The 22,178-nt window shown below is 47.4% G+C and overlaps 1 protein-coding gene across 6 annotated transcripts in view; it reads right to left on the reverse strand.

Moving 5' to 3' along the window:
• Nucleotides 1–340: 340 nt before the first annotated feature.
• Nucleotides 341–22,178, reverse strand: part of RNF214 (ring finger protein 214) — a 71,880-nt gene continuing 50,042 nt past the window's right edge. For all 6 annotated transcript variants that reach the window (XM_040425891.1, XM_040425914.1, XM_040425900.1 and 3 more), the window contains 7 exons: nt 20,075–20,165; nt 16,537–16,635; nt 15,149–15,420; nt 14,804–14,945; nt 2,378–2,470; nt 2,203–2,280; nt 341–527 (listed from right to left, as the gene is read on the reverse strand). In XM_040425891.1, the coding sequence (XP_040281825.1) occupies nt 468–527; nt 2,203–2,280; nt 2,378–2,470; nt 14,804–14,945; nt 15,149–15,420; nt 16,537–16,635; nt 20,075–20,165 (835 nt within the window). In that variant the 3' untranslated portion in view covers nt 341–467. The remainder of the gene's footprint in view (nt 528–2,202; nt 2,281–2,377; nt 2,471–14,803; nt 14,946–15,148; nt 15,421–16,536; nt 16,636–20,074; nt 20,166–22,178) is intronic.

Here is a 22,178-nt window from a genome sequence, read left to right on the forward strand (position 1 = left end):
TCTAAATAAAAGAAAATAACAGCCAGGGGGTCTGCCTCCTACGACACTAAGCTAAAAACTGACATCCTCTCTCCAGGCTGGAAGGGGTATAGCCTGCAGGGGAAGAGCTAAGTCTTTTTCAGCCTAGTGTCGCCTCCTAGTGGCAGCAGCAAGCTATACCACGGTCCTGTGTCCCCAATGATATGAGCGAGAAAACTGCATCGAAAAACCTGAATGTGGAAACCCAGCCTTACGAGTCCCTCAACTACGAAGCATTTGGTTTAACAAGACGCCTGCATGGCTCCTATGTGCAGCCCTGGAATATGTAAACACGCTCATTAAAAGATGAAGCAGAAATGTGTTTTTCCTTCGAAAAAGGTTTATTATGAAGAGGTTTTTGTACACTGATTTCGTGACAGGCTTTAGGCACGCTTCCACACTTCTGTGCAGCACATTCACGCTTCCATGGACTATGAATTCATATCTGATTATCGCAGGCTCGGGCAGAACGGGCAGTCATGGTTGGTTGAAGGCCAAGATTTAGCACACTGTGGAAGAAACAAAGCACTTTACTGCACACGTGATGCATATACAGTATGTATAATCTATAACCTACTACTAACCATATCACACGTGCAAGGTTAGCCACGCAGCCTGCTCCTTCTAAAACAAAGATTTCTTTACATAAATCTGAACAGCACTGAATAGGTGGTCTGCTCCCAATCTATGTATTTCTGTGTACCCAACAATTAATCTTTCTAAACATTAAACAACTTTGTTAATTATTTTGTTTTTAAAACATCTTACTGATTTGTGTACCCAGCTACTATGCAGACCGATGTGTCTCCATGGAATGGGCCATCAGTAGGTCAAAGTGAAGCAGGAGTAAGAGGGAGTTAAGTGACAAGTGACTCAGGATCAGACACTAGTCTGTATCCATAGAGACACATAGGTCCACTCTGCATTGGAGTTGGTTACACAAAATGGTAGGATTTTTTTTAAGATTCACAAAGTTGTTTCATTTCTTTTTATCTTACATGTCTTAAGAGTAATATAAAAAAAAAATACAGCACTGAATACAAAACTGCAGATAGACTTTAAAGCATTAAGGGTCCATTCACACGTCTGCAAAATGGGCCTGCATCCGTTCTGCAATTTTGCCGAACAGGTGCGAACCCATTCATTTTTTTATGGGGCCGGAATGTGCTGTTCGCATCCGCGGATCCTCACTTCCGTCCGCAAAAAAATAGAACATGTCCTATTCTTGTCCGCAATTGCGGACAAGAAAAGGCATTTTCTATGAGAGTGCCAGCGACGTGGGGTCCGCAAAATGCAGAATGCACATTGCAGGTGTCCGTGTTTTGCGGATCCACAAAACACATACGGACGTGTGAATGGACCCTAAAGGGGTATTTCAGTTAAAACAATGTATCCAAACTAATCCAATGTATCACAAGAATGGAAGTTTGAATGGAGTGATGGTTGGGCTTCCACACTGACAGTCCATCTGACTCTCTGGGTCTCTGGCAGTCCCATAGTAATATAGCGGCAGTGCACATGCTTGACTATTGCTCCATTCATATGGTGGGACATAGGGCCCCCATTCCTTTGATCAGTACAGTTCCCAGTGGTGAGACGCACCCACTGATCTAAAGGGCCTTTTAAATGGACCGAGAATCCCAAAGATAATCGCTAACGAGCGCTCCACCGATTATCTGGTGGTGTAAATGTACCGCCGATTACCCGATGAACAAGCGAAACACTCGTTTATCGGGTAGTTGGCAGGACTAGAAGCTGCAGTGGCTTTTTTTTTTATAACATCATACAAGATCTTTGGGGGAAATGTAACATTACATTTTATTAATGCTGAATTCTCCTGTACATGGACATATTACTCCTGGTGACAGCGGTTAATTTTAAACGCTGCTTTTCGCTGTACCTGAGGACATGATCTGAAAACCTGTAGATTTAAAAAAGTAATTTATATACCGCTTTCTATGTCGAGGTAAAAAACACTTTCTGTAAAAAGTGATGTCATTTACATTAATTACAACCCATATAGAATACTGGGGGAATGTCTCTTGTCAATCCTAGATTTTTTAAATTAGCGAATTTCAATAATATGCAAATTAGAAAACTGCACTTTTGAACCTGACTAAATGCTAATTTCTAAACACATTTTGATTAGTGGAAGAAATGTGGCAGATCCACTTTGATGCTTACCTCCCGGTGTATGGCATGGTGACAAGACACAGGCTGCCGGTCATGTGGCTGTACAATCTTCTGGCACATCAAGCACACCTGCAAAGGAACATGGGAAAATGGTTTTCCCCCCTCAACAGTGGAATGACTTTCCGCACACACATAAAAGATTCAGTTTGCTCTCTACAGATCATACCTGTGGCCGCCCTGAATATCCTCCATAAGTTGAAGGCAGGAAAACAGGGTTTATTTGTGCGACTGGATACTGAGGCCTGCCATGACCTACAGACTAAGGAAACAGAACATCGGGTCAAAATCCATGGTATTCGCTGACAATCTAATGTGTATGGAAGTCTCCCGACTTCCCCCAACAGCAGATCTCAGAGAAAAGAAGGGTGGGGGTATGGTAGATTTCAACACGCCCAAACCTTTTGTTCTCAGAGGAGTTAAGATACCACCAGAGTTGTCCGGCATCGTCTTATTCCCCTTCTCCAGACTAACACAAGCACGCTCTCCAAACCGAATGTGAATCTGTATGTGAATATTAGGAATGGCTGTTGGACGACAGCTACCAAAAATGTATGGCTAGCATTGAATTTCTATAATGTGATGCTCGGCCCATCATTGCATTCTGGGTGAGCTGCTTAACGCTTCATGAACACGACCGTGTCCGTTCTGCGGTCTGCAAACTGTGGGTCTGCATAACATGAAAGCAGTCTGTATGCATGCCACATTTTTCTGCGAACCCAATAACTTCAATGGGTCTGTGGTCTGCACTTTGCAGCTAAGTATAGTAACATGTTCTATGTTTTGCAGAAAGAACACATGGATGCAGACTAAGCACACAGACTTTATCCATGTTTTGCAGATCCACAATCTGCGGACCGCAAAACAGATCTGGTCGTGTGCATGGGGCTTTAGTACAAGATAAGTACATCAATGAATTTCCAAAGCTTTAGGCCAAGCATGGCCAACCTGCGGCTCTCCAGCTGTTGTAAAACTACAACTCCCACCGTGCCCTGCTGCAGGCTGATAGCTGTAGGCAGTCTGAGCATGCTGGGAGTTGTAGTTTTGCAACAGCTGGAGAGCTTCAGGTTGGTCATGCCTGCTTTAGGCCCTTTTATGTGCATTGTACCTATCTGTAACACAGTAAAAACATGTGCCCATATTTACTAAGGTTCTTGCGCCGGAGTTCGGGCATAAGTTGGACCTTCTTTTTGGCACAAATGAATTTACACAAATTAATGATTTGTCACAAAAAGAACAGATAATTGTACTTCCTGTCAGTGTCTCTAAAATGGGTTTATTGAGACACAAGATTTACTACTCCTGTGCAGCAGTTTTATGGTGTAAAATAATGGTCCTAAGCAGGGCTGGCCAACCTGCGGCTCTCCAGCTGTTGTAAAACTACAACTCCCACCATGGTGTAGGCTGATACCTGTGGGCAGACTGGGCATGCTGGGAGTTGTAGTTTTGCATCAGCTGGAGAGCTGCAGGTTGGCCATCCCTGGTCTAAAGTAAGCCAACTAAGAGTCCTAAAAGAGGACCGGTCACCACAAAATGCAATGCACCATGTTATAGAGCCGGAGAAGCTGAGCAGATTGATTTTGAATTTTGTGGGGAAAGATTCAGTAAAATCAGTCATTTATACATTTATATCTCTGCTTTTTCTACTTCCTGTGAACCGGTATTGGTACAGGAGGGGGGGGAGTTATCAATGATTGATAGCATTGTGTGTATATACGTGTGCATAGTGAGATAACTGTCAGTCTCTGGTAACCCCTCGGGAGATAGAAAAAATAGGATTTTTTGTGCTTACCTGTAAAATCCTTTTCTCGCTGAGTTCATTGGAGGACACAGCTCCCACCCTGTATGTACATTGCTGGTTCTCCTAGATGGGTCCATCTGGTTGTTGAAGACCCATCTCCGGTTTTCTTCCTTTTTATTGCTTTCTGTTGGATTCTCCTGGCTGCTCCTACTGCTTTTGTACAAACTGATTAGCTCAGAGGAGGAGCTCACACTTTTTTGCTTAGTGTCGCCTCCTAGTGGCAGCAGCTATACCCATTGCCTTCTGTGTCCCCCAATGAACTCAGCGAAAAACGAGATTTTTGTATAACTTACCAGTAAAATCTCTTTCTCGCTCTTTCCTTGGGGGACACAGAAGACCTTGGGTATAGCTCATCTCCCTAGGAGGCGTGACACTAAGTGAAGACTGTTAAGCCCCTCCTCCACAGCTATACCCTCAGCCTGGAGAGAGAGACTGCCAGTTGCGTGTCCAAGTAGTGAGAAAAGGCAAAGTCCAAAAATTGGAACCAACAAGCCAACTACCCAAAGGGTAAACAAACTCGGAAACAGTCAGAGAAGAACAAAGAATGGGTGGGTGCTGTGTCCCCCAAGGAAAGAGCGAGAAAGAGATTTTACTGGTAAGTTATACAAAAATCTCGTTTTCTCGCCCAGTTTCCTTGGGGGACACAGAAGACCTTGGGACGTTCAAAAGCAGTCCAAAGGGGGAGGGACCACAGCACCAAGGCGAAGCACCCGAAGGCATCAAAAAACCCGCCGCCTGCAGACCAGGCGGCCCGAAACAGCATACGCCGAAGCCCGAGTATGCACCCTGTAGAACTCGGTAAGGTGTGCAAGGAAGACCAGTGACCGCCTTGCACAAATGCATGGCCGAAGCCTAATGCCTCCGGCCCAGGAAAAAACCGACAACTCTGGCCAAATGAATGGTGACACCAAAAGCAGAACCCTGCCCTTGGTGCGGCAACCACAACAAGAGCCACTCTGAGAAAGCGGAGGAAAGCCACCCTGGAGGCCGTCAACCCTTTGCACGGACCTCCTGGAAACACAAGAGACCGAATGTCGACAAGAGTCGGAGATCTCCAACGTTCCCTGGGGTGGGAAGGGGAGGACGACTGCCTCAATGAAATGAAAGACAAACACCATCTTCAGAAGGAAGGAAGAGACGGAATGGAGAACAGCCCTGTCCTGGGGGAAGACAGAAGGCTCGGAACAAGAAGGGCCGCCACTCAGGCACCCATCAGAGACACGATGGCTACAGAAACCCAACTGTTAGTAGAGGGAACTTCTGTAACGGCTCCAAGGAAAAATTGGAGCGCCAAGAGCCTAGTATGTAGTTCCCAGGACGGTACCGGAGGACAGTACAAAGGAACCCAAGAGCCGCTCCATGGAAGAAGTTCCTGACAGGCCCAGAGGGCCTGGGAACGCTGAAAGAGGAAGGACAGGAATGACACTTGATACTTCAAGCAACAGAGTCCCAGCCCCAGGTCCAGGCCGGACTGGAGAAAGACAGAACCATGGAGAAAGGCAGAGTGGGGGAACGCCCAGCTTCCCACAGAACCCCAGGTAAAACCCTAAGTCCTACCACAGATCCTGGACGAAAAACTCGGCTAGAAGCGAACACTAGCGAGCCCACTAGAGTTGCCTGGGCAAGCGGGTGAAAACCCAATGATCAGGCGCAGACCCGTAACACGGGTAGAACAGTCGGTAGAACTGGTCCCGTCGGCCCCCGAGCAAGGTTGTCCCGTATCCCCCCAGAGTGGGGAAGCAGAAGGACAAACGGACAGGAACCGAAGGGTCCGCCCAGCAACCGCCAGGACAAGACAGGCTAAAGCCGAAGCCAATGTAGCCACCACAGGAAGACGGACTACAGTTCCGGTGTGGGAGATTTAAAAGACAATCCTGACCAAATGGTAGTCCTCCCAAGTTACCGAGAAGGTGAATCCAAAGCAGAAACATTGCCTAAAATGGAAAAAAACGCAATCTGCACCCAGCGGGAGGACAGAAAACGGTAGACCCGGTAACTAGGCACACAGCTAGTACAGCCAGTGTGGACAAGGGAGACTCAAAAGGAACACCAGAACCATCCACATGAACAACCATGCTTTCCCCAGAGGGAAGGGCAGTGAAGGAACAGCCTCTGAAGCGTGGCCGGAACAGACGCCACATCGGAATGATCTGTACCGAGTGGGAGCCAAACAGAGCCGGCGAGAAAAGGCAGGCGAGACAGAGGCCGGTATAACACCCTCCAACCGAAAGGGGGAGTGGGCAACAGAGAGGCCATAGGACAGCTCAAAAGCAGAACACCGCTACACAGAGACGCCCGGTTCACCGCCTCGCAGAAGGCGAATACCCTGAAGAACCCAAGGTGGAGGTCCCCCAGACCTGTATAAGCGAGCACCCAAGAGAAGTTGGGTGACCTTCCCAAGAATAGCGGCCCGAACCTGGTAGCAGATCAGACTGAAGCACCGAGGGCGCCAATCCGGAAAGAATCATACCACACTGCACCCGAAGAGGAGGAAATGGTATTAGGCGAGGGGACCGTAGTCCCGCCAGAGCCAACATAAAATGCGAAGGGCGCTGCAGACAGCGCTCTCGACCATGTGACCACTAGCACAGGGAAACAATGCCGCGGAAGGACAAATGGGCCAACGAAATGAATGAGTACCACCCAGCTCTGTGCAGTAGCGAACAGTAGAGCCCGTCTACTTAAATATAAGGTATTCATTTGTTGTTTATTGGACAACACCTTAGGCTTACACAGATGGACAGAATGATCTCCTTAGAGAATAGTGCAAGGCTTGCGGCAATCATCGTATCCCAAGAGAAAAAGTATGTCGCAGGAGGAAAGGAGGCATACGTACGAGTAGCCCCGTAAGCAGTGAGAAGGCCAACCCACCTACGGGACGAGAAGGAAACAACGCACAAGAACGTCCGCTCACTGCAAAAATATATCACTCAGCGAAGAGGGCCAGCCACAGAGTGCCACAGTATCTACGGGAGTGCAAACTGAAAGGAGTTATGCACAAGACTAGTATGGTATGCGATGGAACGCAAACTGACCGCCCCGAAAAAGGGGGGAAATGTACCTGGCAAACTGCAGTGGGCAAGAATGCAAAGGCCTGCCCCAAAAAGGGGGTGATGCCCAAGGCCGTACCTACGTCAGAGAAGTAGGGCATACCATACTTCGCCCAGAAAGGCGCCATGCACATGGCCACACAGTATCCAGCAGGAACGCAGGAGGTCCACCTAGTGAAAAAGGGGGGCATGCACAGGGCTATCTTAGCATTAAGTGAGTGTGCAACAATTCACCCAACCCGAAATTTCGTGAAAGTGTAACTACTCCGCCAATGAAGGGGAACATGTGCAAGTCCAGTACAGCACATACAAGGACAGCCTTGAATCTTGTGAGCGTGCAAAATTCCACCCATGGAATGAGGGGTGGTCACGCACAAGGCCAGCACCGTATCCAATGGAAGCGCAAGCGTTCCACCCATGTTAGAGGCCATGCTCAAGGCCAGCAACGTATCTGGTGAGAGTGTAGTATGCCGCCCAGAAAAGGAAGGGGGGGGGGGGGGTCATGCACATGTCCAGCATCGCATCCAGGGAGAATGCGAGCAGTCGGTGAGAAAGTGTGTATGCCACCGAAGGAGGCATGCCCATGGCCGGCAGCGAATCCAGTGAGAGTGCGTACACCGCCCACAGAAGAGGGGTCATGCATATGGCCGGCCGCGGATCCAGAGAGAGTGCAAGCACCCCGCTATGTATAGGGGTCATGCACATGGCCAACAATGTACCGGCGAGAGAACAACCACCGACCGAGGGAGTGTATGTATGCCGCCACCCGGGAAGGAGGCATACCCAAGGCCGGCAGTGAATCCAATGAGAGTACATCATACCGCCTATGTAAGGTGGTCATGCACATGGCTGACAGTGAATCCAGTGAGAGTGCCGAATGCCGTCCACAGAAGGGAGTCATGCCTATGGCAGGCAGCGAATCCAGTGAGAGTGCCGTGTTCCACCTATGGAAGGGGGGCACGCACATGGCCAGCAGCGAACCCAGTGAGAGTGCCGTGTTCCACCTATGGAAGGGGGTCGTGCACATGGCCAGCATTGTATCCGGAGAAACTGCAGTAGGCCGCCAATGAAAGGGGGATCATGCACAAGGCCAACCCGCAGTTAGGGAGAGTGCAGTATCCCGCCCAGGAGGGGGGTCCTGCACATGGCAGGCACCATAACTGGAGAGGGTGACGAATGTTGCCTACAGAAAAGGCATGCACTTGACCAGCGCCGTAGCGCGGAAAGGGCAAGAAAACCACCTAGAAGGGGAAAAAAGACCCTGGCAGCGCCGCAGCCGGGGAGCGCGACACCATGCCGCCTATGGAAGGGGGGCATGTATACAGGCAGCACTCTGAGATGAGGCTGCAGCGTCCTGCGCAGCCCACAAGTCATATATATAATAAAAACTTTCTTTTTTTTTTTTTTTTTTAACACACAGCCTCACTGAGGCAGAAAAAAATAAAATAAAAGGGGGGGCCACCTACAGGGCACAGATCCACCCATACAGGCTCATCGGAAGCCGGCCTGTACCCAAAGGGTTAACAGGGATCCGGCCTGGGGGGCGGCACTGCGATCCTCTGGGGGCGGGGGAACCTCCAGGCGGGAAGAATTCGCGCCTGGAGAAGTTCCAGCCCCCTCCAACAGAGGCCTGAATTTGCGGCCTAGTAGCGTGAAGCTGGGGCCTAAATTTTTAGCGGCGCCCGGCTGACCGGGGCCGCACAGTATTTAAAGTACCGGCCGGCCTACGGAGCGGCACATACCGGCCGCGGGTGCCCACCCCGCGGGCCGTAAGAGCCGGGGCCTAAATTTTTAGCGGCGCCCGGATGACCGGGGCCGCACAGTACTTAAAGTACCAGCCGGGCCTACGGAGCGGCACATACCGGCCGCGGGTGCCCACCCCGCGAGCCGGGGACCCGGATAGAGCGGGATCGCGGCCTTGAAGTGGAACACAAGTTTTGTTCCGACGGTCGGCCGGGGCTGTTGAAGCGCTCATTTTGCAGGCCACGGTGCCCACCCAGCTGTCCGGAAGTGAGGACCCTGCACCCGGCAGCCATTTCACCCCTGGAGCGGGCACCTGCCTAGAACAGCGCTCCATATGGCCGGCAGCTACAACCTCCTTTCCCCTGGAACGGTGTCCGTGAGAGTAGGGAGGGTCAGTGGCAGCAAGGCGCGGGCCCTCTGGCCCTGAAGTAGTGGCCGGTAAGAGGGAGGGGGACCCTGAGACCGGGTCTGTGAGGGTGGACGCCTGCATAACCCCTCCATCAGGGGCAGCTAGTTGCGGACCTCCGCAGCTCCCTAGGCATTCTTCTTGTAGGGAGAAGGGTGCCAATGTCCTGGAGGCCAGGAGAGAGGGAGCAGAATGTCGCCCTGCGACAGCCCAGGAGCCAGCCTAGGTCTAGCATGGGCAGAAGGGTCCATAGGCCCAGTATAGGGTCAGGCACGCAGGAGACCGGGGGGGGACGGGGGACGTAGGGCTGGAGAAGCCTCTCTCTCACCATAGTCGTCTTCACCCTCGGTCCGTTCCAGCAGGGTCGCCCCTTCAGCTACTGGCACCGTAGTGGCAGGACGCTGGGAGAGGGACTTGGCGTGCGGGCGACCCTTGCGCTGGCGGGATGTAGGGGAGCGAGGCTGCCCTGATCCACCTTGCCTTCTGTGGGGGAGGCAGCAGTGCGGGTGACCGGCACTGGCGCAGCTCAACCCCGGGAGAACAGAGAGGTCTAGTGCGTCTCTGTTATCCCTGATGATCTGGAACAAAAATAAAATAAAAAAGTAAAAAACTAAAATTGAAACAAGGAGAAAGCAGCCCTGCAGAGCAGGGAGTGTCTTGCCTCCTTGGACACTAAGCAAAAACTGGCAGTCTCTCTCTCCAGGCTGAGGGTATAGCTGTGGAGGAGGGGCTTAACAGTCTTCACTTAGTGTCACGCCTCCTAGGGAGATGAGCTATACCCAAGGTCTTCTGTGTCCCCCAAGGAAACTGGGCGAGAAAAAGGATTTTACAGGTAAGCACAAAAAATCCTATTTTCTCGCTTGTATCATTGGGGGACACAGAAGACCATGGGACATTAAAGAACAGTACCATGGAGAGGGAACAAGACCAGAACAAATCCAAAACCTTTTATAAGGCCCCGCACAGAATTGTGGGGGAAGGACACACCAAAAAACCCTGAAAAAATATGCGCAGGAAGAGCCATTCCCAGTAAGGCCAGCCAGAGAGCGGTTGAATACAGGCCCCGGCTGGGCAGAAGAAGAACAGCACAGTCGACATAAGCCACGGCTTAGGAGACTTCGGAAGAAATGGAAAGCATACAGAATATCCACAGATGGACCAGAAAGAAAACAAGTCAGTCACCAGAACAAACAACTGCAGGAATACCGGAGAGAGAAAACAAAACCTGGGCCCAGAAAACTTCTAAAGAAATAGTACCCAAGGATCAGTACCCCAGGAAGAAAAACACCCTAGAGTGATCAACAGACACGACATGGCATGATAAAAAGAAAACAAACTGAAAAATGGGGTCTGGAAACCGAGGGACAAAGAACTGCAGACGTGACGAATCTTACCCCCCATGGGGGAAGAAGTAGGGGTGCCAGAAGGCAACAACCCCGAACTGCCTGCCAAGCTGCCAGAGGAGAACAACACTTCAGCAAGACCATGAACAAGTCAGGGCTAGAGAACATGGATGTCTGACATGACCATGGCCCACAAGAAAAAGATCTCGAGGGAGAGAAGAGACACAATGGAACAAGGAAGTGGAACAGACTGAACAAAAAAACACAAAAAATTTGGGATTAACCTAGTAGGAAAAGTGTCCTCCAGGATAAAAAAATAAATAAAAAACGTCCCTTTCAGACCTACGGCTAAGGGGTTTGCCTCATAAGAGTGTTCTCCAAGAAAAATGACAATGTGGAAAGCAGAGGTATGTAGAGGAGGACCTTAAGCTCTGTAACAAGAGAGGAGAGAAGCCGTCTGATACCTAAGGAAGGCTGCCTGGACTGGCCTACCGAGAAACTAAAGAAAAAAATGACCTAGTCCAAGGGAACAGGTCGAAGCGACATTGATGTCTGAAAATATGAAGGTTGTGTAAACCCATCAGACACTAACGACCGCCACTGCGGAACCTCTCCGCCAAAAGAAGAAGAGAATGTGGCTATCAGAGGAATGTACAAAACGGCCAGACAGGAACCAGAGATGGTAGAAATATTGTGCCAGGAAGGGAGTGTGGACGTCTAACGCCACAAAATCCCAGAAAAAAACTGGGAAAGGAACCAACACTACTAGCGCAGGCAATCCACAGCAGACAGGGGGGAATACGATAGCCCAATGGCTATGGAAACTGGCCAAGCAGGCAGAAATAGCATCTGGGGGAAGTGCAACTACTCGCCCTGCGGAAGGGGAGAAGTAGAAGAACCAGTATCAGTGGTGACAATAAGGAAAGTACGACCGCTCTACCCGGCGAGGGAAGAAATGCAGACAACTCACATATGCAACTAAACTCCACCAGGAGGTAACGCTGGTGCCTTCACCGCAGCAAGATGGTAGAGGCGATGCACTAAATGTGAAGGGAACAAGGCGCTAAGCCAGTGCCATAGAAATCGGTAGGTTATACCAGGTACAGAAAACGTACTAATGCCCACCAGGAGTGAACAAACCCATCACCTGCAGCATGGCTTGGTATGGGCATTTGACCAGCGCCATAAGGAATAAGTGTACCTCTCAGCCCCCGTCTCAGGAACACCATACATACCATGCTTGGTGGATCTACCACACCCAGTGATGGCAGAACAGGAGCACAGTGCCAACTGTGGGAGAAGGAAAAGTAGACACAAGCACAGCTACAATGAGCGAGAAAGTTCAACCCCCAAAAGGAGAAATGTTTTGTAGAAACCACACGAAAAGCTGGGGGCCGATACTCCATGTGGAGAAAGGGGGTGTGGCAAGAACCCGCGGTGCTGCGCCCACTGACAATGCGTCCTGTAGCCGGAACACAGTAACTGCTGCCATTTGAAGAAGGAACGCAAACACTCTCCCCGGGAAGGGGTCACACAGTAGCCCAAAAATCTACGGCCAGCCCTAGACTGCCTCATAGGGGGAGGCCATACCAGCACCTGTGGCCTCACCAGAGGAGGGACTCTACCTGAAAAGGAGGTCAAACAGCAGTAGCCACCATGAATTGGTGCTAGCTTATACTCCACCTGAGAGGAAAGAAAACTGGCACCCAGTGCAGACGTTTCACCTTCTGAAGGAGTGTGGAGGCCGAGCGTGCCAAGAAACCGCAACAAAATTAGAATGCTTCCCATAGGGACTCAAGGCATGAGGAAAGGTATGTCATGGGTTAACACCCTGGGAAGACCGAGGCCATCACGCAGGCGCCAGACACCAATCCGTACAATGACTACCTGAGGAAGGGGATAGTGTGAAAGTAGTCACAGTATCCAGTGGTAGTGCCAAAATACCACGTAAGACGGGGGATAAGGCAATTGTAGGAACCACGCCCAGCAAATAGACCACTCCTGGAACGGGATGCAATGCGACAAGAGAGAAGTGAGAGTAGTCGCGGTAGTCAATGTGCAAGCAATCACTCCGCCTAAGAAAGACGGATAATGCAATAGAGCGGAAGCTTCCAGAGGTAGGGGAATTACTCCACCTATGGAAAGAGGGGGACCCCGACATGATGTACAGTATCCACTGGTAGTGCAAGTACTACTGGTTGTGCAACTACTCTGCCGATGGAAGGAGGGTAATGCTACAGGAACTACAGTAAGCAGTTGTAGTGCCCTGCCCCAGCTATAGAAGGGGGGAAACCAACAGGACAGAGGATATCCAGTATTAGTGCAATTACTCCACCTAAGGAAGGAGGGTAATTGCGACAGTCTGAAAAGAATCCAGTAGTAGTGCAAATACTTCCATGGAATAAGGATAATGCTACAGACTGTAGAGCACCCCTTGGAAGACAAATACACCCACTATGGAAGGGGGCAATGCTACTGGAAGTATAGGATCCAGGGGTAGTGCCAATACTCCGCCTGTGGAAGGCGGGTAATGGTACTGGATGTACAGCATCCCGTGGTATTACTTATACTCCGCCTATGACAAGGAGAGTAATGTTACAGAGGAGGCCGGGAACGGGCGTACCGATGCCCAGAGAAGCAGCGGCTGCCCTGGAGGCATGCGACGGCTGTAAATGCACCGCAGGGCCTGGAGGAAGGTGAGGGGGCTGGGGACGGGAGATGGGACCGGGGGCCGGTGAATCAGGGCCAAGGTTCTGCAGAAAAAAACTATTTTCCCGTGTTCACGAGAGAACACAGGAGAAGGGGACCCAGCAGGGAAGAATAACCCCTAGAACCCAGTAAAAGGAGAAGAAGGGGGGCTCAGGCAAAGGGGGCCAGCAGGGAAGGGTAGGTAATATACTTACCTAAACGTTTTCTGTCCACCCTGATTCCAGCAGTGTCACCTTCCTCAGTGTGCTGCCCCTTGGGGAGGGCGTCTACACCAGTAACAGGAGGGACTTCTAGAAGTAGGAGACGAGGTGACACTGTATCTGGCGGGTAACAGCGGATTTGAGATCCACTGTTCCTCCTTGTCTTCCAGAGATGGGGAACGAGCAGCAGGCTTTAGGACCCGCTGGTCTCCCCCCTCAAGTGTGGAAAAAACAGGTGGTGAGAGCCCACCTGTAGCCTGAACCTGAAAAAAGAAAAAAGCTTTGGCAGACCAGCAGGAAAACATGTCTGCCTCCTACGGACACTAAGCTAAAACTGATTAGCTCAGTGTCGGCAGGAGGGGTATAGCTGAGAGGAGGCGCTAACACTTTTTTGCTTCGTGTTGCCTCCTAGTGGCAACAGCTATACCCCTGGTCTTCTGTGTCCTCCAATGATATGAGCGAGAAAGCAGAGATATACGTAAATGTATAAATGACAGGTTTACTGAATCTTTCCCCACAAAACTATACATCACTCTGCTTAGCTTCTCCTGCTCTATAACATGGCGCTTGCAGATTTCATTGCATTTTGCAGTGACACGTCCTCTTTAAATTTACCTTGTAAATGTGGACTTTTTTGTTTTAAAACTTAAAGAAAACCTGACATCAACTTTATGCTACACAGCACAAAGTACTGACAGATGCTGAATTCAGCAGTTTGTCACTCGTGAGCTAATATAAAGTGGTTACCGAGAACTTACTGTATAATCATCGCGGAAGACTTAAAGGCTGCCTGAGAAGAGTCACTGTTATTCACGAGCCTCTACTCTCTCTATTCACCCATCGATGACTGACAGTTTTCTCCTTTGAACAGCACTGAGGAGAATACTGTCAATCATCTATGGGTGGTATGACTCTTCTCTGGCAGCCCATGACTGTTCTGAGAAGAGTATTAAGCAAGATCTGTCTCTACTTCATGCCCTCACTAAGGGTCGATTCACATGTCTGCAAATGTTTTGTGGTCCGCAAAACACGGATACCAGCCGTGTGATTTCCGCATTTTGCGGCCCTGTGATAGAAATGCCTATTCTTGTCCGAGATTTCGGGCAAGAATAGGACATGCTCTATCTTTTTTGCGAACAGAACTACAGATGCGGACAGCACACTGTGTGCTATACGCATCTTTTGCGGTTCCACTGAAATGAATGGTTCCACACCCGTTGGGCAAAATTGCGGAACGGATACGGACCATGAACTATGGAGCATAAAGCACCATGATCAGTAGCATAAAGTTGACGACAGGCGACTTTATGTAATGTACCCTATAAGACAACCATTTGTCTTACCTTTGCAATTGGGTTTGTAGATTCTTTTAGCTGAAGTTGTTCTATATGTGCTTCAACAAGATGGCACAATGCCTCCACTGTGAGGCCAGACAGGGCGCCACGTTTCTTCTTAATCTGCTGAAGGATTTCGGTTAAGTGTCCTCTAAACAAGAAGGCAACACAGTCAGGAAATGCGAATACCAAGAGAAACAAATTTGCATAAAACGCCATCATAATAACAATACAGTAACGCTAGAACTATAAAAAGATACTGACATATAGAGGAAAAGCATGCCATGTTTCCTGCCCCTTCTGGTAAACAATTGCAATACGAACACGTGTGCCACATGGTCATAATATACTTACTTATTGCATTGCGGGAACCTGGCTTGCAGCTTCTCAAGAATTTTGCTCAACTTGTCAGTGCCAGGTGGACCAGAAGCTTCAGCAGTGCCTGGATTGTGAGAAGCAGTGGGCAGACTTGGACCTGAGGCCACATTACCGGGGAAAGATGGCGGAGGAAATGTCACTGGATGGGAACGCTGGTATGGCAGAGAAGGATTTCCCTGGATGCCAATGTCTGTAGTCGGCATCACCTGAGCAGGGGCAAGAGCAATTCTATGTAACATGACGGTGGGCTGCAAACAAGGAAGGAAATCATGAAATTTTTATACAATATTACAGAAATAAGGTCATGCAGATTGTATGTCTAAAGCAAACACACAGAGGAAACGAAGAATACATACAACCGTACCCGAGCTGCTGAACAGAATGCAATCTTGCTAGCTAGCTTACATTCACGCTGCATTTGCAGAGTCTATTTTCATATGCGCTGGGAACGTGCTGGCAATACATGAATTTTATCCATAGGTGCTATTTACCCAAAGGAGGAAAAAAGTGTCGTCCTAGCCTCTGTTAGGCTAGTATCATTTAGAGTACTTTTTTGTTTTTTTAATTTGCAACATGCTGCTCTATTTCACATAGAGGCATCCTACAAAACGTATGTATGCAGCATGGTATGGACCCTATGGACGACATATGCCTCTGTATGTCTATATGGTGAGATATGTTAGAGGATATGCTCCGCCTATATAACTCCGTTATACTCTGCAAAGAAACCGGGCATGTGAGTCTAAAAAGGCTTGACCCAGCAAAAACGTATCACTAGGGATGAGAACTTTTGTTTTTCAAGTTTGGGTATAATGTGCAATTCCGTTATGGTTTAGTTATCACGGAATAAAACAGAATGCTATGATGGAATGCACCACGGACGCTTTTAAGAGGCGTTCCATTTTGTATTCCGCCATAAAAGAAGTCTATGGGCAGCATAACGGATCTGTCTAGTTCCTGTGATGCAGGCCGAAAAAGCAAGTCCTGTCCTGCATAACGGAAACCAGATAGATCCGTTATGCTGCCCATAGACTTCTATTATGACGGAATACAAAACGGAACGCCTCTTAAAGGCGTCCGTGGTGCATTCCGTCATATTCCGTGATAACTAAACCAAAACGGAACCTCAAAAAACAAAAGTTCACTCATCCCTACTTATGACCTATCCACAGACCCCTCACCGATAACAAGAACATGCCTCCTAAGTGGTTATGCACGCACACCCCCACTCAGTGACAGATAACCGAGCGCTGTACTATTTCCATCACTCTCATAGTGACTGCAGCAGTGGAACTGCTAGATGTAAAGATCAACGCATTATGTACGCTTTTAATAAACTCTGGATGGGGAGCGAGGAAACTTACATCAGATGGAGGCGGAGTCAGATTTGGAGCCATTATTAACGGTAAGCTGCTCAGTTTGGTGCCGTTCTTCACTTGCTTGATTTGTGTTTCAAACTGCTCCTAAAAAGAAATCAATATTAATAATTAACCTCTTAAGGACCCAGCAAATGATTTGTTTTTTCCCTCCACACCTTCAAAGAATCATTGCTTTTTTTATTTTTCTATAGACATATGAGGATTTTTTTTTTTTGTGGGATGAGTTGTACTTTTTACACCCTTAAGGAGGACCTGTCACCAAAAAATGCAATGTAATCTGAAAGCACCGTGTTACAGAGCAGGAGAAGCTGAGAGGATTGATATATATATTTCTGGGAAAAGATTCAGTAAAACTTGTACATTTCTACATTTACATCTGCAGCCCTGTGAAGAGCTATCGGTACAGGTACAGGTAGGGGGGTTACCAGAGACTGACAGCTATCTCTCTATGCACACAATGTCATCAATCACTGATAACTCTGCCCTCCTGAACCGATACTGTTCACAAAACGTAGAAAAATTAGAGATATAAATGTATAAATTACAGGTTTTACTAAATATTTTCCCCAAAAAATATATATCAAACTGCTCGGGTCCTTCTGCTGTCAGCTTGCATCACTTTTGGTTACAGGTCCTCTTTAACCCCTTTGCTACCAGCGCTGTACTTGTACGACGCTGGAGCGAAGTGCAAACATGGCACCCCGACAGCAGAGACCCGTAGCTAATGACCGCGACCGGCAATAATTCATTAAAGCCTTCTTACCGGGCTTCTTACTGGCATACTTTGCGTCCAATGAGAATGCTGGTGATTGATTTCAATGCGCTGGGTCTCTCTGAAGACCAGCAGGTGGCAGGCCAACATAAGAAACAAGCAATTCTGTACAAATAATGGATCTAAAAAATTAATGATTGCTCAGAATAAAAAAAATTAATGGATTTTGTAGGCTCAAATATGAGCTTCAAAATCATAAAAAAATGTAAAAAAACAAACAAAAACTACTTCAAAATTTATAAAAAAATAAAAAATATATAAAAGCTTAAATCATTCCCTTTCCATAGAATAAAAAAATAAATACATAAATAAAAAATATAAACATCAAGGATATCACCAAAAATGCCCGTACTATTAAAATATTAAAATATTTTTCCAATACGGCGAATGGGTCTCCTCTATTCATACCCCACACCCCCAGCAATGCTGTTGCCGCCCTCCCCCCTGCTACATCACTAGCAGCCGATAACCCTGCCCTTTCTCTTCACTATCAATGACAAGTCTCACTCAGGCAGTGTAGAGTGAGATTTGCCATTGATGCTGAAGGTAGAGGGCAGGGTTATCGGCTGCTAGTGATGTAGCAGGGGGGAGGGCGGCAACAGCATTGCTGGGGGTGTGGGGTATGAGTGGAGGAGAGGTGTGCTTGGGCTCTGCAGGAGGGCGGGTCTGGGCACTCGATGGGGGCATTCCTGGGCTCCCTAATATGAAAATAACACCCCTCTGGGAATCTTAATGGCTCATTAGCATATAGATCGAAGTGGATTTTCTGAAGATAAAAAGCGAGCTGCAAGGAAAAAAAAAAAACACATGTGGAAAGAAGGTATGAAGCGCTGGAAGGACATACTTTTGGTTTAATAGCGATTAGCCAGGTGACAGATTCCCTTTAAGGAACAGGCTTTTGGGAAATTTGACTTGTGTCACTTTATGTGCTAATAACTTTCGAGCACTTTTACTTATCCAGGCCCTTCTGAGACAGTTTTCTCATGACACATTGTACTTCATGACAGTGGTAAATTTGAGTCAATATAATTCACCTTTATTTATAAAAATTAAAATTACTAAATGTCCAGAAAATTTGGAAACATTTTCAAAATTTTAATTTCTATGCTTTTAAGGCAGATAGTGATACCTCATAAAATAGTTATTACTTTACATTTCGCATATGTCTAACTTATGTTTGCATCCTTTTGTAAATTTCATTTTATTTTTTAGAAGAACATGTTGACCGGGCGGGAACCCTACTTACAGCACGCAGGCAGTGTGCGACAAGGACTTCTTACCATTTGATTTTTTAGGACATTAGAAGGCTTAGAAATTTTAGAAGCAATTCTTAAGAAAATTTCCAAAACCCACTTTTTTAAGTACAGTTCAGTTATGAAGTCACTTTGTGGGGCTTACATAGTAGAAATCACCCCATTTTAGAAACTACACCCCTCAAGTTATTAAAAACTAGTTTTACAAGCTTTGTTAACCCTTTGGATGTTCCACAAGCATTGAAAGGGTTCTCCAGGCTTTTAATATTGATTACCTATATTGGATATTTTTCTTAACTTATTTCAGTTTTGCACAATAAAAGTATATATGAAAAAAACATGTTTTGGTATCTCCATTTTCTGAAAGACATTTTTTTTTTCAGCTGATTTTGGGGGAAGGAGACCAAAAAATGTCTGTTTTAGTTTTAAGGCTTTCACGTGAAGGGGTGGATCATGTGACATTTTGATAGAGCCAGTCATTACAGACACGGCGATACCTAATATGTCTATTTTTCTTCTTTTTTTGTCCTTACTTTTCACAGTTTTATATGTGTTTATTATAGAAAAGGGGCATTTTTAACTTGAATTTTTTTTTTTTATTATTATTATGAAAAACACTTTTTTCAACTTTTTATTTTTGTCCCACTGTGGAACATTAACTTTTGGGGATCCAATCCCCTCTACAATGTATACACATGCATTGTAAGGCATTGACTGTGGGGACCCTTCACAGCCATCGGGTCCCGATCACCACAGCGCGGGGACCCGATGGGGACTGGGAGGGAGCCAGTACCCTTTACAAGTCCTGTTCAGTGATGACCACAGCAAACAAGGGACTAATACACTGGCATCAGTGTATGCACCAATGCCGGTGTATACAGCAGGGGCTCGGCCGTCAGTGACAGCTAGGCCTGTGCCGCTGATTGGGTGGGCGCAGCTCCTGCACCCACCTGATCAGAGCGCTGTACATGTACGGCGCTGGTCCTTAAGTCACGTCTCCCAGCCCCTTACATGTACGGAGCAGGTCGCCTATGGGTTAATGGAACTATTTAACAGTTTATATAATGTACTGTGAAACTGTAAATATATATCCTCTGGTTTTTGGGTTTCATGATTACAGCGTTCACTGTGTGATAAAAATCATGTGATCTTTATTCTTTGGGTCAGTATGATCACTGTGATACCAAATTTATATAGTTTTTGTTATATTATACTACTTTTAATAATTAAAAACCTTATATATATATAAATATTATTATTTTTTTGTGGGGCGCGCTGTAGTTGTCATTGTGTACAAGACTCCAAGATTTTGATACTCATGGCCTTGATCTTCTGTCAGCTGTTATATTGTAGCTTCAATGCTGGAAGTTAGCACCAGAGCTACATAGCTCCATCCATTGTGTGGTGGACATAGCTGGTAACTGCAGTACTTCCCCCACTGTCTGGAAAACCAGTCATTATTTCCCACCCACAGTGACTGAGAGAAGTCATCACCTACCTGAAGATTTGTCTTCATTTGCTGAATACCGGCTAGCCTGGCATCCCACCTCTGCTTCAGCTGTCTCCACTCCAAATTAGGGGGAGCCACCCTGAGAAGAGATACACATTATAATATCCTGATTAGTTGTCCATCCTGATGCCAACTGCATAGACTAATAATCGGAATCTGACCACGGGCAACACTTGCATGGTGTATCTATTCCACCCTCCTTAACCTGGTTCCTGGTTTCTTACCCTACTCCAAGAATGTATTAATAGGCTTGACTTGTCTAGACTGTGTACTTAGGGTCATTGTCTTCATGAAAGGTGAACCTTATGCCCAGACTGAGGTCCAGAGCTCTCTAGATCAGGTTTTCATTAAGAATATCTCTATACTTTGCTCCATTCAGCTTTCCCTCAACTCTGACCAGTCTCACTGTCCCAGCCGCTGAAAAACACCCCCAACAGCATAATGCTGCCACCACCATGCTTCACTGTAGGGATGGTATTGGGTAGGTGATGAGCAGATCCTGGTTTCCACCAGACATGATGCTTACAATTTAGGCCAAAAACATCAATCTTGGTTCCATCAGTAAAGTGTAAACATGAAGTCTCTGATCATTTGGACTTCATTGTATCTGACAAAACTATCATGACATATGTATGAATTGAAGATGTATCCTAAATGTTTGCGCGCTGATAGACTGAACAAAGAGTCATGTCTGAAATATGTGTACAAGGTATAATCCCACTTATTTGACCTGAAAATGAAGTGTTTGTGCAAAAGAATTGGCATTGTCTGCCAAGGTCAGCTTGGGATTCTGATTTATTGCGGATCTGGAAATTGGCCACTGCAATGTCCAAAATAATAATAGATTAAAAAAAAGATATACATAGTGACCCTTATAGATTGCATACGCTGTCTACATTCCATTAGGGGTGAGGCTCTTTGAAAAACAGCATAAAAGCTAGAACTTTTCAGCAAAGCAGTGAAGTTCATCTACGGAAGGAACGTTCACGCAGAAATGTTTTTGTGATCAAGCCTTTGACTGCTTTTGCTGAAAGGGCTTCCCAGCTGATGTGTCGCTGTCAGATTATGTTAACTCGATCAGTGATGTAAGTTTTCTATTCTTTGTATTTACTTAACTTGACAAAAGAATGACATCATATCTCTATATTTATATAGTTATCATATTTAATAAAAACTAGATTTTTGTATAACTTACCAGTAAAATCTCTTTCTCGCTCTTCCTTGGGGGACACAGGAGACCCTTGGGTATAGCTCAGCTCCCTAGGAGGTGTGACACTAAGTGAAAGACTGTTAAGCCCCTCCTCCACAGCTATACCCTCAGCCTGGAGAGAGAGACTGCCAGTTGCGTGTCCAAGTAGTGAGAAAAGGCAATGTCCAACAAATGGAACCAACAAGCCAACTACCCAACGGGGTAAACCAAGTCCGGAAACCGTGTAGAATAAAACAATGAATGGGTGGGTGCTGTGTCCCCCAAGGAAGAGCGAAAAAGAGATTTTACTGGTAAGTTATACAAAAATCGAATTTTCTCGCCCATTTTCCTTGGGGGACACAGAAGACCTTGGGACGTCCGAAAACAGTCTAAGAGGGGGGGACCACAGCTCCAAGGCGAAGCACCCGAAGGCATCAAGGAACCGCCACCTGCAAAACCAGGCAGCCCAAGGCAGCATCCGCCGAAGCCAGAGTATGCACCCTGTAGAAATTGGTAAGGCGTGCAAGGAAGACCGATGGCCGCCTTGCACTATTGCGCGGCCGAAGCCCAATGTCTCCGGCCCAGGAGGCACCGACCTCTCTGGTGGAATAACCGGTGACACCGAAGGCGGAACCGTGCCCTTGGTGCGGTAACCTCAGCAATAGCCATTCTGATGAAGCGGGGGAAAGCCACCCTGGAGGCCGTCAAACCTTTGAGCGGACCTCCTGAAACCACAAGAGTCCGAGCGTCGACAAGAGCCGGTGATCTCCAAGTAAAACTGCAAGGCCCGAACAACGTCCAATCGTGAAGTGTCCATTCCCGGGGGTGGGAAGGGGAGGACGATGGCCTCGTTGAAATGAAAGGCAGATACCACCTTCAGAAGGAAGGAAGGGACGGGATGGA

Source organism: Bufo bufo, chromosome 1 (genome assembly GCF_905171765.1).
Source record: "Bufo bufo chromosome 1, aBufBuf1.1, whole genome shotgun sequence".
In the NCBI taxonomy this organism is placed as follows: domain Eukaryota; kingdom Metazoa; phylum Chordata; class Amphibia; order Anura; family Bufonidae; genus Bufo; species Bufo bufo.